We start from the raw sequence: 16369 nt of genomic DNA on the forward strand, positions 1-16369 counted from the left end.
AGAGCATTAGTCTCTGGATAACTAGATTGTCAATAACTGAACCATTCAGGGTGAACAGGGGTAGGCAACAAATGCTGGCCTGGCAAGACACTTATGGAGGCGATAGCCTGCTGTTGTTAACGCTGTGCTATTCATCCAGCGGCCCAGGTTCAAATTCAGTTTCAATAAAATTAATCCAGAGGCTCTGGGTTCAAATTCAATTTCAATAAAACATCATTTGGAACCAAGAGACGAACGATGGTGGTCGGATGTACCCTTCTGGTTTACGACTGTTTTTCGGGGAAGGAAATCTGCCACCGTCACCTGACTCCAGGCCCACAAGCAATGTGGCTGACTTTTAACTGCCTTCTGGGAAATTAGGGATGGGCAATAAATGCTGGCGTAAACAGTGACACCCTCATGTGAAGAATTTTTAAAAATCCCAGGAAAGAAAAGCAAACCAACACAGCAACATTACCACCGTCTCCAAATGCTGCGAGATGAACTCAGTCATTGGTCCGAATCTCTAACTCTCTTCCTCCCTCATTAAATGCGCATTAACTGTGGGTGTGTTCATTGTAGATTATTATATTAATTACAGATGCTGTCTGACCTGCTTTGGGATTTCCAGTAGTTTCAGTTTTTATGTCAGGTTTTGTTTTTACTCGTTTGCAGCAGCTAACTGTTATTGGGAGTCTGTGTGGTACGCTGATGGAGGTGCTCGGGAAGGATTTTGACCCGGTGACAATGAAGGTTGCAGTGATGTAAAGTGGAGTCCTCCGGTAATGGGGTCTTGCCCACTGCCTGGAGAACCAGAGGCACCCACTCGGGCTCTTTTCAGAAAGGGCCACCAAAGCAGGAGGCAAACAGGGAGAGCCAAGACAACTGGTACGGCGTACCCTGAAACCAAGCCCTGAGAAGGTTGGCTACTCCTGTGCTCAGCAGCGCCATTGAAGACGTTGTGGCCACCACTGGAAGGACACCGCCCCCAACCTCCACTTTCTTGATGACAATGCGGGACCCCTACCCATTCTGTGCCCAATAAACTCCCCGATATCCATTCAATCAGGTATTGGTCACCTTTGATCGAGGCCCATCTCCCCCTGAGGTACAGTGGCCCACACACAGCTTGAACTGTCCAGTAAGATTCATTGATGGTTAATCCCAGTTACAACAAGGCTCTCTACTGAGCCAATATTGGACTCCAGGGCCTGAGTTGCTGGTTGGGTGGGCAAGTCATCTACCAAAAGCATAGAAATATAGCAAGTAAGGGAGTGGGTAGGCCATTCGGCCCTTTGAGCTTGCTTCGCCATTCAGTTTGGTTGTTGCTGATCCACTTTCTCATTCCATATTCCTGCTCATGCCTCATACTCTTTGGCACCTTTAAAATTTAACTCTCAACTAAATCTCATTTTTGATTTGGCCTCCATGGCCTTCTGGCAGAGAATTCAGAAAAGCACCTACATGCCCTCTCCACACGCCGCGCCACACCCCCCCCCCACTCCACCAACCTTCTCCCTTACCCGCAATCACCATCTCACTGTGGATACTTCAAAGGAGTACGAAGTATCTTTTAATAAGAGTCTCAAACCAACTGCTAAAAACTGTAAAAGGAGGTAAGCAGCTTCTCCCTTCAGTGATGGGACAATCACAAGGACTAGGCACAGTTACGATTGAATTACCTCCATTTTCTGTTTGAGTTTTGGACTCGATCTCAGCATCATCATCTTCTTGGGTTCTACTTTCATCAACCAATCCTGTCAGTTTAGCTGGAGATGTCTGACCCAGGTCTCCCTTCTCTTCAGATCCATTGTCCCCCACTGTAAGACAAGATTGGAAAACAGTACTGATTAGACTAGATAGGAATAGTAAGGTGATAACAAATAATAGCTGAATATATAACTGTGAAGATGAAACGAGAGAGAGAGACGGAGTGAGACGGCTGTGTGCTCACAGGGATTCCTGGAGCAAATTCGGATTTACAAAGCTGCTGGATGGTAGTGACACCCTGTGATGGTCTGGTGCTCTCCAAATGTCGAGAATGACAATCCCGATATAGCTACAGGCACTGGTTACAAACACGCTGCTAGCCTTCTCAAAGTGCAAACTGATCCAGTCTCCTGCACAGACCCCATTTAGACTGCAACCCTTCAACACTGCCAACTATCAGAAAGGACTCAATTCCCTTTCTGTTTTCCCTCCTGAGTTCAACCTGTTCATCACACCCAACCATTGACTGAGATAGGAAGCATGCAATGTAACTCTAATATTCTTACACCTTCTGCAAATGCCCCTCCAAGCCACTCACCATCCCAATGTGAAAATATATTGCTGCGTGTTCAGTGTTAAACTCCAGAAATTCCCTCTCTCAAGGCACTGTGGGTCAACCTACAGCACATGGGCTGCAGTGGTTCAAGAAGGCAGCTCACTTCCACCTTCTCATGGGCATGCAGGGACGGACAATAAATGCTGGCCAGCCAGCGATGCCCATGTACCATGACTGATTGGTGGGCCCTTATGGCTCTAGTTAGGCCATAACTAGGTGATGGAGTCCTAGCTACGGTCAACACACACCAAGTGAGGGCTCTCGCAGTGGTGCAAAGGTGAGTTTCTAGAATAGTTCCACTGAAGAGTAAGTTTAGTAATAAAGTTTAGAGACAGAAAAAACTGCAGATGCTGGAATCCAAGGCAGACAAACAGGAAACTGGAAGAACACAGCAGGCCTGGCAGCTTCTACGCTAACTGCTCCTCTAGTAGCTTTGGAGAAACTGGGGTTGATCTCCTTGGAGCAAAGGAGATGGGCGTGTGTGTGCACGCGTTTGTGTGTGCATGCACACTGTTCCACTAGATGATGGTACAAGAACAAGGGGGAAGCACACCTTAAAAGGATTTGGCTGAGAGTGCAGGGGAGGGAGGTTATGAAGGAGAACCTTGTAATGCGAAGAGTGTGGAAGACCTGGAACTTGGTGTCAGTGAGAGCACTGGAAATGACAAAGGATTCCAAAGGGAAGCTGGATTCGAAAGGAAAATTGGCTTAAGGGAAAAGGGGAGGTGGAAGAGGGTACTGAGACCTATTAGTCAATCAAATGTCAGCAGGGATTTAATGGGCAGAATGGCTTCCTTTGTGTCATTATGAATCTATATATAATAATTACAATCATACCACTGTGCTTAAGTCAGCTAATTTTACTGGCTGTATGCATCATCACTCACAGAGGGCTCTTGTGGCAGTGTTCATGTCCTTACCTCTGGACCAAGATATCAACACCATCACACATTAACAGAGCCTCACTCTGTACAGTTTGATTGTCAATGAAACACCAGCTCATGAACAGCTAAAGCAGGGCATCGTTGGAATGGGAGGAGCTACAATTTTAATGCAGCATTTTCCCATTCTTCCAGACAGCCATTGTCCCACTAACCAGAAACAGAACGATTCAATCCAAGGGCCTGCTGCTTAAGGAATGAAACGTAGTCAGTATCTGTGGATAAGATGGGAATCTCTGCACCAATCGCCTGGGCTACACTCTGATGAGGACAGAAGGCTGAGAACATTAAAATAAATCCTATCTATTAATACATGTCCTTGGTGTGGATTAATCCTATTCCACATCGAGTTAGCATCGGTGGTTTCCATAGAGATAGAAACCCTCCTACACCATGAATAGCTTGTTATGGAGGGATGGTGTTACATCCAAAGATCATAGGAACAAGAGTAGGCCATTCGGCATCAAACCTGCTCCATCATTTAACAACATCGTGGTTGATTCGAGATACCTCACGCCCACTCTCCTGCCATTTCCCCGTAACCCTTGATTTTCCTCACTGATCGAGGATCTATCTATCTCAACCTTAAATACACAAAAGAACTCTGGCCCCCACAGCTTCAGTGGCAAGGAGTTCCAAACACTCTCGACTTTCTGAGAGAAGAAATTCCTCCTCATCTCAGACTTAAATGCTACAGGTTTTGAATGGGTTACAGACCCTGGTCACTGGGTGACTGAGCCAATGGTAAGAGACAAACAATTCAGATTTGAGGCTAGGCTGGGGCCTCTACAGTGGGCCATCCCAGCTCATTTCAAACAGCCTGTTAACATCACTCCCCGGGGTGAGGTCCTGTACAGCCTCCAACTCCCAGTGACAAAGAAAAACATTTCTGAGGAGTCCGATGCTTCAGAAACAATTGGGAAGAAAGCAACTAAACTTGCAGTTACATAGCACCTAGCACATTCACAGAAGAAGCCTTGCTTTACAACAATGTTGCTGTTATCAAAGAGATGCCACTGTTGTCTGTAGCACCTCCCTGTGTGAATAACTGCTTTTCGCAATGTATGCCGAGGGCTGATACATTGGGAGAAATCGCCCGCTCAGCATCGACTACTGTTGCAGGATATCACAATGTTCACCTCAACAGCCAGGTAGGGGTGTTGGAAAATGGTGTCCTGGCAGTGCAGCACTCCCTCAGAGTGGCACTGATATCCAGCTCACCAGGCCTTATGATGATGGGCTGTATACTGCTTGGGGCACTTTATTATTCCAACAGAAGGAGCCCTATCATCAGGACTGGAGGCCACTGGAGAACAAAACCTCTGGTGGTGGATTCATCGATCTCAGGGCAGGGAAAATGGCACACTGTTGTTTCTGCACGCTCTAAGGAGGTGGGAATCTGGAAAGCAGATAAAATCAGATGCAGCTGGTTTTGTGCTCCGTTTAAAAAGTCACACCCTTCCTGCAATTAAATACGGAAAATGCTGGAAACACTCAGCTGGTCTGGCAGCATCTGTGGAGGGAGAGGTGATGGCCTAGCGGGATTATCGCGAGACTATTAATCCATATACCCAGGTAGCGTCCCGGGGAACCTGGGGCTTAAATCCCATCACAGCAAATATATATCTGGAATTAAGTGTCTAAGGATGGCCGTGTGTTGGATTGTTGGGAAAACCCATTTGGCTCACTAAACAGTCTACTGAAGGTAATGCCCTTTAGGGAAGGAAATCAGCCATCCTTACCTGGTCTGGCCTACATGTGACTCCAGACCCACAGTGATGTAATTGGCTCTCAAACAGCCCTCTGAGCAATTAGAGATGGGTAATAAATGCTGGCCGAGCCAGTGACAGTCATCCCACGAAAAAATTTAAGAAAAGAGTAAAATGTTTCTGGTCACTGGCCATTCAGCGATCCATATGCCTGTACTCTGCTAAATGTTCTTTCCCCAAGCTCTAAGCATGGGCCCCCTCACTCTCTTGGCCTTACTGTGCTGGAGATACACTCTACTACATTCTGCAGGATGTGAAATCAGTCTGGTCTCTCACAGCACAGCCCCACGTGGTTAAAAAGCCCCACATTATTAGCACTCTGCTAGTTACCACACCAGCTCACCACATCACACTCACTGAAGCTAATTACAGCCTCGTCAAGAAGAGAGACAGATCTGCAGCCTACAGCCAGATAACAACAGACAAGCTAATAGCTTGGACTTGGGGGTCAGTTCAACTCAGAAAAGGTTCTTGGTCAAGTGTTTCCAAAGCATCTTGGAATCGCTTCTGCAAATCTAATCTGTTGTCTCCAACAGGATGTAGTTCTATCTCGTGCAGATGGGTGCTTTCAGTGGGTACAAATTAGAACTCTGTATGAAGTCACAAAAGTGCAATGTTCCTTTGTTATAAGAAACAAATACAAGAGGGTCAGAGGGGATGGCACGCTCATACTGATGAGGATGACCATCAGTAAAAGGTTATGGCTAAAACCCACCTTGTTAAATCTCACTGTGTCGACTCGAGGCTGGAGATCTCTGCAGCCAACGGACAGGGATTGGCATAGATCAGGCTGGGTCACAGTCACTGCTCCTAGCCAGCATCCTAAATCCCAGCACGACAGCAAGGAAAAGAAACAATTTCTCCAGAACCAATCCTCTATTGAGGCGACAGGCCAAGAACGTGACACAAAACAGCAATATTCTCTCCACCATTCTGTGAGATTGGGCCGATCTGCAAGGCTTCAACCTCACTTTCCTGCCTTATCCCTCCAAATCTGTTTATCTCAGCCTTGAATGTACATAATGACCCAGCCTCTGGTGGTAAAGAATTCCACAGATTCACGAGCTACTGTGCAATTCCATTCTCAAGATGATAGCCTCCGGACCTTGACTCTCTCACAAGAGAGATACAACCTCTCAGCACCTACCCCCATCAATCCCATACATTTCAATGCAGTCAACTCTCATTCTGCTGAACTCAGTGGAGGCTCATTTTTCTCCATGTCTCCTCATTGGAAAACCCCTCCATCCCTGGAATCAGCCTAGTGAATGTCTCTGGATTGCCTCCAATGCCTTTGTACCTTTCTTTAGATGAGGAGATCAAACTGTTCACATTATTCCAGCTGTGGCCTGACTTCTGCCTAGCACAATCGAAGCAATTATTCTCTATTTTTGATACTCTGTTCCTTTTGAAACGAAGGTCGACAGTCAATTCCTCTTACTTGTTACCCACTGAACTCGAATGCTAGTTTTTTGTGACTTATGTAAGAGGAGCCCCAAATCCTTCAGTTTTGCAATTTCCTGCAGTCTTTCTCCATTTAGATGGTATTCAGCTCCTTCATTCTTCTCCCCAAAGCACATAAGCTCTGTCTAAGCACCCTACCACAAGTGATGAGGAACTCCTGGGGCACTGGAGAGAGCCTGAATCCTGCCGGACTTAATTATCCCATCGTTCCAGATTCCCCGATTAAACAAGCTATGAAGTGCAACACTAATGCGCCTCTGGCAAATAACCACTTGAAATACTTTTAAGGAATTTTAAAACAAAACTCAATCCAAGACCTCGTTCCAAGATGCAAGTCCTTGTCTTACTGTCTCGTGACAATCTGCGTCATAAACTTAAGGTCATTATACTCTTCTCCTCAGAAAATCCTTCAGGATGGTGGAGAATTTGTTTCCAAAGCAGTGTGATGGGTTTCCAAGTGGTGGGTACATCCAAGGTGTGATCTGCAGACCTCGTCGTGAAGAAGTCAGGCGGTGCTCGGAAGGGGTTGGGTAGATGAGATGTTTAGAATTTTGTGTACTGGCTCCAAATGCTCATCCATCTCTGCACATTCCTGACAATATATCTCAATGCACTTAGTTATTGCCTTCCTGAATGAATCCTCTCCACTTTGGTCAGTAGAAGCCAGGAAGTCCCATGAAGATGGGCTGAATAGCCCTGCTTATTGCTTCTTGGTGTCACGTTGGTGTACATTCTTGGCCTGTCCTCTCAATAGAGGACCAGTGGTAGAGAAATTGTTTTTCTTTCCTTGCTGCTGGCTGGGTGTGCAGGCTAGGAGCAGTTACTGTGACCCAGCCTGATCGATGCTGAACCCTGACAAATTGGCTGCAGAGATTTCTAGCCTCAAGTCGACACTGGGATTTAACAAGATGGCAACTGAACCTACAGCCCTGCTTTGAAGACAGCAGTCCTCCTGGGAGTTTCCCTCCTGCAGCTGAATTTTAAATATTAAACACTGAAAGAAAAATGGTTGCCTCAACAGAAGGGACAGTCATTCAGAAATTACCTATGAAGGAGGCCAGGTTGAATTCACAGTGCACGGGATGGCGAACAGGAGGAAGAAAGTAGCAGGACTAAAAACATTAGAAGTGGTCCATGTCACACAATCACAAACTTGAAAGCAGTCCCATTCTAGCAAGGCCCCACCCTTTCAACTCAAGTAGAAGGAGCTGTTTTTGATGCAGACTAGTGATGAGAGTGCTTGAAACACTGGCTTCGTCACTGTTTTCCTGCTTGTTAAAACAGGTCCAAACTTCCTGCTGTGAATTCACTCAGAATGCTGAATTCTTTTGTGTGTGTGTGTGTGTGTGTGTGTGTGTGTGTGTATATGTATGTGTCGTGCACAGCTCTGACAGAAAGGATGCTTTCAGAGCATGTTTCTTTAAAAAATAACAGAGCACAAATGCTTTTTCAAAGGAGGCGCCTGATAACTCTTAAATCAATCTTCTACAAATGCTTGAATGTTTTATCTTCGACACAATTACCAGGCATGTGCCCATTAACATGTCTTTGGAGAAAAAAAAGGAACAGATCTCATTACAATGAGACGACACTTAAACAGAGAGACGCATGGGCTGCTGAAGTAATATTCCACATGGCACTTAGCTCACCTTGTTTGAAAAGAGTTAGCTGACAAAAAGTCCCTTCATGTGTCTGAAATGGGACTGTAGCCTTCACTTAATTAATGCTTGCTGTTTTTGGTAGACAACGGATTCTGGGAAATGTACAGGAAAAGGCTGGATAAATGCAGCTTGCTCTGCTGCTGACCGAGCTGGATTCCTGAGTACATGCACACCACTCCCCACACAGTCCTGCTTCAGACGGACACGATTAGTTTTGTGGGAATTCTCCGAGCCTCTCCCAACCCTTTAGGTGAGGTTACGAGGCTGTGTCTGTCACCCATCACCAGCAGCAGCAAGATCCAGAGCGGACATCTAAACCAGATTCCCAAAAAAAACAAACAGAACAAGTCCAGGCAGCGGACAGAGCTCTGTCTGAATCAGTCTTTTGCTTTTGTTTTTGAAGAAAGCACCTTTAGAATGGGTAGCTCAGGTTATTTTAACCTCCTGACCTAGATGGTGCTGATTTCCTGCATTCTCACCGAAGGAGGTAACTGCCGACAACTCACTCAGATCAGAAAAGGATCGCCAGGCTAACTTTCTCGATTTGCAGAGAAAGCATGACCCAACAGGCTCTGATAGGGTGGGTGAGAAATCCCCCCCCGCGCAGGAACGAGAACTGGACAGCACCAAATCTAGGAGAGTCGCCAAGAAATCCAATTGGAGATCCAAAAGAAATGTCTTCAACACAAAAACACCATCATCAGGGAATGGCTGCAACAAATAATTTCCATGTATTTATGGAGAAGTTGGGCAGGCAGGTGAGAGAGGACAGTTACAATAGCTGGATTGAGATAAGGCCATGAGATGTTAGATCATGCAGCACCATGCAATGAGATCATGGCTTATCCGATCATCCTCAATTCCACTTTCATGCCTTTTCCCTATTGCCCGTGATTCCCTGACTGATTAACATTCTGTCTCTCTCAGCCTCGCACAGCCTTCATGACCCAGCATCGACAGTCCTCAGTGGTAAAATACTCCAGCTTTGTTACTGCCACAGGAAAGTAAGCAAAGGAGCATAAATCCCAGCATGGATTGGTCAGGCTGAATGGCCTCCTTCTGATCCTGTGCTGGCAGCACAGTGGTTAACACAGTTGCCTCACAACGCCATGGACCTGGGTTCAATTCCAGCCTCGGGGGACCGTGTGTCTGTGTGGAGTTTGCACATTCTGCCCGCGTCTGCGTGGGTTTCCTCCGGGTGCTCCGGTTTCCTTCCTCAGTCCAAAGATGTGCAGGCTGTTCGCTTGCCCATGGTGTCCAGGGACATGTAGGTTAGTTGGATTAGCCACGAGGATAGGGTAGGGGGACAGGTCTGGGTGGGATGCTGTTCGGGGTGGGGGTTGTTAGTCAGTGCGGACTTGGTGGGCCGAAGGGCCCACTTCCACACAATAGGGATTCTAAGATTCTGTGTAACTCTTATGTAAATAATCTGGCTCCCGAAACACCAGGAAAGCTGTAAACATCTTTCACTCAGCAAAAGCACGGGCAAGTTCTCTGAAGCTAAACATCACGTCATTTTCTAAGGCGGCCACTTTACTGTTGGAGTGACGGACAGAAAGAGAAGAGAAAATAAAAGCACTGAAGATTTAGAGGGTGACTAAATAATATCAACAATTGTGAGAATTCTGGGTAATCCGAGATGGAGGACAGGAAAAAATTATGGCTGTAAGAGCTGCTCCCTTTTTGAGGTATTTTCAATATTGGAGCTGATTTCCTCGAAATGGGACTGGCAAATGGGACTAGATTAATTTGGTTGGCATGGACGTGTTGGACCGAAGGGTCTGTTTCTGTTCCGTGCACCTCGATGCCTCTAATTACGAGTTGATCTCTCTGGGTCTTCTTAGGCTGACAGCTGCGAATGGATTCATACCATCATAATTGCTCAGGAAGCAGCTATCTGGCCCATCGAGATGTAGCTCCGTGGAGCAATGCAGTTCAGTTCCATTCGCCCTCTCTATTCCCACAGCCCTTGCAAATGTATTTCCTTTGTGTGCCCATCCAATATCATTTTGAAATCATCAATGGCCTCTGTTTCCACCACTCTCCAGACTACAGCGAATTACCACACACTGTGTAGAAACAGTTCAGTCTCCTAATCTTCTGCATCTCTTCCCCAAAATCCAAAATCTGCAATCCCTCTCATCTCGTTTTCTTCAACAAATGGGAACAGTATCTCTTTGTCTACCTTATCAGAACCTGTTTTAATGTCATCAACATCGATGAAATCTGCCACCAGTACGCACAATGTCAATATTCTGCTCCTAACGTACTTAACCTCATCTATCACTTTACAATCACAGTCTAGGCAGGAGGGATAGGTATGTGCTGAGGGCCAAACACAATAAAAATTGTTTAAATTTGATCAAGATTTTGTACAACTTGTCTGCAGCCTGTACTTTGTATCCCTCTCTCTGTTCTATCACCCTATATTCTTCGTATGGTGTACCACACAGCAAACAAACATTTTCACTGTACCTAGGCACATGCGACAATAACAAATCAAGTCTAAATAAAATGCAACCTGGCTTTTGTCTTTTTTTCTGAATAGTTTCTTTTGAAAAAGTGTCATTCACAATGTTTTATGGATAAGTGAAGTGGGACAGCTTACATTATATCAGAACGATCGCCCCACCACACATGCTTCCTGTTGAGGTCCTGTCATCTCATGCATCGCTGTCACGCCTGGTCTATCACATTTAACTTGTGTCTAGGAGCACTTCTGCACCCAGTTCCAAGGCTGATGATGCCACATGGCCCAGCACTGAGCATCTGAATCTAGGTCGTCAAGACCCGAGTGGTTCACACAAGCCATTCCTAAAATTGAAAGCGCTGGAAAAACTCAGCAGGTCTGGCAGCGACTGTAACAGTTTGCAGCCAAGTAATAGAATTAGCAGCAAGTCAGCATGACTCTTCCTCGCTTCTGAAGAGCCAAACTGGGCTCGAAACCTTTGCACCAACATGTTACCCGGACCGCCAAGTTCCTCCAACACTTTGTTTTTTTTATTTCAGATCCCCAATATTTTGCTTTTACTTAAATACTTATCATTTCTATCCATGACTTGCCCACCTTTAAACAAGAGGTAGAAGTCTAGGAGGAGACTACTGAGAAAAGATTAACAGGAAAAAAAGAAGAACACAAAGAGAGGCACACATTAAGGAATAGTGAGAACCGACAATGCTGGAGCCAGAGATAATCCAGTGTGGAGCTGGAGGAACACTGGGGGCCAGGCAGCATCAGAGGAGCCGCAGTTTCATGGCCGGACCCAAAACGTCAACTTTCCTGCTCCTCTGATGCTGCCTGGCCCACTGTCCAGCTCCACACTGTGTTGTCACACAGTTAGGACCACACTCTAGGATGTGACTTACTTCCCGTGACATAGAGGTGTCAGGCAATACAGGGGAAGACACAGTTCTTAATGAAATCGCCACTTTCCCAGAGGACCATGGGGCTGCTCTCTCTCATTAGAGAGACACGGTTGGTGTGGTTTAACTTGGGGGTCACGTGGTTTAACCTGAAGGGCACCAGAGCTGAGGTGAGGGGGAAGAGGTTGAGAAGGAGAGCGCTTCATGGTAACATGAGCTGGATCTGGGAACTGAACACACACAGTTGGTATCAGTTAGCATCACTCATCAGCCATCAGCCAACTGAGCTGACCAAGCTTTTCTCTCACCAGGCTTTTGGATCTTTGCGCAAATATTACCTTTTGTGGAAATGTATCAAATTGCGCTTTGGAACAAAAGAGTGCCACAAGACAGTTTATCACATTGAAGATGCTATGGAAAGGCAACTGGTCATAACCACAAAGTCTGATGGTTTCAGCAGATTAGATCTCAGTCAATAGACTTTTCAATGCTGCTAGTCCATTGGGCAGACTACCCTACACGTTACTGAATTGCAAATCACAAATGCACATTCAAAATGTTTAAGACTGGCATCTGTAAGAAAAGTGAGATATTTGGGGCATATGTGCACATGTGCAAGGGCATGCATCTTTTAACTTGTTATTTGTAATGTCTAACACATATACAGACACTCTCCAGACTTAAGTTGCAAGTGCAAAGCTATCTTAAAACACTGGGGATCTTACAAGGCACAGTAACCAGCAGTACATTCCAATCCACAAAATTCCCAGACAATTGTACCTGGGCCTACATCTTCGTAATAACAAAATCCTCAAGCCTCAATGTAGAGTTTCCTGGTGATCAGAGTACAGAGGCTCACTATCATTCACTCCACAGGCCTGCAAAAACTTGAATAAACCATAATCATTTGCGCAGACTTTAAAGTGCAGGCTAAGTGTTCCAAAATTGCTAAACCAGAACAGAACAGCTTACATTTATATGGCACCTTTCACAACTTCAGGAAGCCCTGAAGCAGTTTACAGACAATTAAATCATTCTGTTTTATTCTTTCATGGACGGTATCACTGGCAACATCAGCATTTCTGGCCCATCCCTGCATTTCAGAGTCAACCACACTGCTGTAACATGTCACATGTAGACCAGAACCTGGCGAAGGCGGCAGATTTCCTCCCCTAAAAGGACATGTGTGCACCAGATGCAGTTTTACAGCAACCAGTAATGAGGTAAAGTAAAATGCACTGAGGATCCCACTGTCCATGGAATGCATCGAGGGTCTTATCCATGTTTTCCAATTCATCCAAGGCTTCAACACCTTCCCCCCCCACCGCCCCACATATCCTGTCAATCACCATTCCTTATCGCTGTAAGTCACCTCTCACCACTATTGTTAACTCCTGCCCTACTAACCCTCTGAGATATTAGAGATCCCCTTAATCTGATCTCCAGAGTAGCCCTGTCCTTAACTGTCCCACCATTGGGGATCTGGGTTCTGAGCCTCTGTAATTCCTTCCCGGCACCTCTGCACCTTGCTTTCCTCCTTTAAGATGTTCCTTAAGCCCTAGTTCCCAGTGTGAGTGAACAGTCACCTTAGGTAACATGTGGCTCGGAGTCATGATCTGATTTACTACTCTCTTAAGCAGCACGGTGGGGGCCATACAAATATTGATGCTGTTATCATCTTTCGTTTGTCTAAATGTCACGGGAATGTTATTCAGCAAAGTCAAAGGCAAGTGGGAGTTGAGTCCTGATCTCAGCGAACAGCAGAGCAGACTCAATAGGCTGAAGGGCCTGCTCCTGCTCTGACTCCTCATGGTCCTGTGGACTCAGCCTATGCTGTACGAACCTGGGCAGTGGCTATGAGGAGATCAGCCCAAAAAGGAGTAGGGGGTTACACACAACTAGGCCTGACCTCAATCTCACTGGGGAGTTTACTAACTATAGGGTGCAGGTGGTGGCAGTGGAGCAGGAGGAGGTGGGTTGGTCCCGCAAACCTCCTCTCGTCTCCCCTCCCCAACCCAAACAAGCCAAGCAGCCCGAAAATCTCTTCAACCGTTGGGGAGGTCAGTACCGTCCGCCCCTTGAACATGGAGGCTCACCCCACCCCCAACACTACTGGGGTCAGTCCTGCACACTTGACGAGGTGGGATTTACAGCTAGTATTTGCAGAAGGGAATAATTTAGGCTTCCTTCAACCTGAAAGGGCTCCAGTCTAAGGGAGTCACTGTTGCAAACACACAGCTGGAAGAGGTTATGTTTAGAACATGGGCTGTTAATACAGTCAGTGTGCCACTGATACCAGATGGTGTCAACTGATAAAGAGGGAACTGTTTCTCCAAAACTGAAGTGATGGCTCTCAGGTTAAGAGCCGATTATGTTTCAAACCACTCACACCCCCACCAGCGGGGACCCACAAAACATTCACGTGACAATCGGTATCTTTATTGCAACGGAACTCATTTCCCAAGACACCCTCATGTGATCTCACTAACATCATCCCCACCATAAGCCACACCCAATAAAAAGCACAGCCCCACTTCACCCCGTCCATTCCACACCTCTCAGGGCACCTACCACCCCACCCCCGGCCCAGGAGGCTATCTGGCCTATCATATCTGAGCCAAGCCTCCTTGCTCAGAGCCAATCTCCCACCTTCTCCTTTCTCACACAATGATATAAATTTCTTTTGATGAGTACAATTGAACCAGTCTCCACCGCTCCTTAAAAATTCTTTGCAGAAAAGGTCAAGCTTTTGCTCCTTTTACACATGACTCAGAATCTGTGGTCTCCAGTTCTTGACCGCTTTGCAAGTGGGAACAATTTCTCGTGCTCTCTCTCTCTCCCCCAATCCCCTCTGTCCGGACCCCACTCATGATTTTGAATGCCTCATTCAGATCTCCTCCTAGCCTTCTCCTCACCGAGGCAAACACTCCCAACCTACTCAAGATAACAAAGTGTGGAGCTGGGTCTAGGCCCGAAACGTCAGCCTTTGTGCTCCTGAGATGCTGCTTGGCCTGCTGTGTTCATCCAGCTCCACACTTTGTTATCTTGGATTCTCCAGCATCTGCAGTTCCCATTTTCTCTGATCACAATCCCAACCTACTCAATCCACTTTCAACACTGAAGTCGCTCATTCCTGGAATGATTCTCAGGAATCCTTTCTGTACTTGTGCCAACATCTTCACATCCTCCTCATAGTCCAGCTCCCAGAACTGTACACAGCTGTGCTTCAGCTGACGCTCAACTAATGTCCAATGTAAGTTCAACTTAACCTCCCTGCTCCATACTTTGACACCCTAGTTATACACTTGACGGTACTCTGTGGTTTATTAATCTCACTCTCAACTTGCCCTGACACCCAACAATGACACAAAATCTGATTCACTAATGTCCTTTAGGGTAGGAAACTGCCATCCTTACCTGGTCGGGCCTACATGTGACTCCAGACCCACAGCAATGTGACTGACTCGGAGCTGCCCAGTGGGCAATTAGGGACGGGCAATGACCACTGATCTAGCCAGCAACACCCTTATCCTTTAAAACAAAACCCAGGGTGATCTGATGGAAGTACACAAAATTACGAGAGACATTGACAGGGTGGTTAGTTGCTGGCTTATTGCCCAGAGGGCAGTTAAAAGTCAACCACATTGCTGAGAGTCTGGAGTCACATGTAGGCCAGACCAGGTAAAGAGTGCAGAAGAGTGGCTTAGTGGTTAGCACTGCTGCCTCACAGTGTCAGGGACCCGGGTTCAATCCCAGCCTCGGGTGACTGTCTGTGCGGAGTTTGCACACTCTCCCCGTGTCTGCATGGGTTTCCTCCGGGTGCTCCAGTTTCCTCCCACAGTCCAAAGGTGTGCAGGTTAGGTGGGTTGGCTGTGCTAAATTTCACAGAGTCCCTGCAGTGGGGAAACAGGCTATTCGGCCCAACAAGTCCACACCGTCCCTCTGAAAGGCATCACACACAGGCCCACAGCCCCCATCCAATACATCCCGTGGCTAACACACCCTAATCTACACATCACTGAATACTATGGGCAATTCCCCATGGCCAATCCACCTAACCTGCTCATCCTTGGACTGTCGGAGGCAATCCACACAGACACGCGGAGAATGTACAAACTCCACGCAGACAGTCGCCTGTGGGTGGGACAGAACCTGGGTCCCTGGTGCTGTGAGGCAGCAGTGCTAACCACGAGCCACCATGCCACTCCTTTACACATACAGAGGGAAGCCCTAAATGGCTCCCAGCTCCACAAATTGTTGAGTACTCCCAGTTGAAAAAAAAAACTGCCTGCAGAATCCAGGGATATGCAGGCTGGGTGGGTTAGTCGTAGGAGGTGCAGGGTTACAGGTATGAGTCTGGGCAGGATGCTCTTTGGAGGGTCAGCATGAACTCAAAGGGCTGAATGGCCTGCCTCTGCACTGTAGGGACTCTTATGATTTCCTCCCCTAAAGGACATTAGTGAATGAGACGGGGTTTTTACAACAATTGACAATGGCTTCATGATCACCATTAGCTTTATTTCCAGACTTTTATCAAATTCAATAAAACCCAGGTCCCCAAAACAATACCAAATCTCAGTGTTTATAATCCTCTTACAATACTGCTAGGCCATCATCTCACTTGCATTGGAAAAATATGCAACAAAACGAAGAGAAGGAATGTGTTCAAACAGCAACGAGTTTGGGTTTCGAATGGCTGCTCAAGAGAGTGTGACGAGGGCAGGATCAGATGAGGCTCTCAAGAGCCAGGTGGACTGTTGTGTGAATGGCCAGACTAAGGTGGGGGAAGCTGCACTAGGTGCCTTGCACATTCACAAATCCAACACAGAAACAACGGGCCGAATGGACACCTTTCCCACAAGCCCC

At 46.7% G+C, this 16369-nt stretch overlaps 1 protein-coding gene across 11 annotated transcripts in view; it reads right to left on the minus strand.

The window, feature by feature from the left end:
• Positions 1-16369, minus strand: part of rreb1a (ras responsive element binding protein 1a) — a 261578-nt gene that overhangs the window by 108904 nt on the left and 136305 nt on the right. For all 11 annotated transcript variants that reach the window (XM_048548295.2, XM_048548303.2, XM_059652248.1 and 8 more), the window contains one exon: positions 1662-1799. In XM_048548295.2, coding sequence (XP_048404252.1) covers positions 1662-1799 — 138 coding nt within the window. The remainder of the gene's footprint in view (positions 1-1661; positions 1800-16369) is intronic.

This window comes from Stegostoma tigrinum, chromosome 2 (assembly GCF_030684315.1).
Source record: "Stegostoma tigrinum isolate sSteTig4 chromosome 2, sSteTig4.hap1, whole genome shotgun sequence".
Classification (NCBI taxonomy): Eukaryota; Metazoa; Chordata; class Chondrichthyes; order Orectolobiformes; family Stegostomatidae; genus Stegostoma; species Stegostoma tigrinum.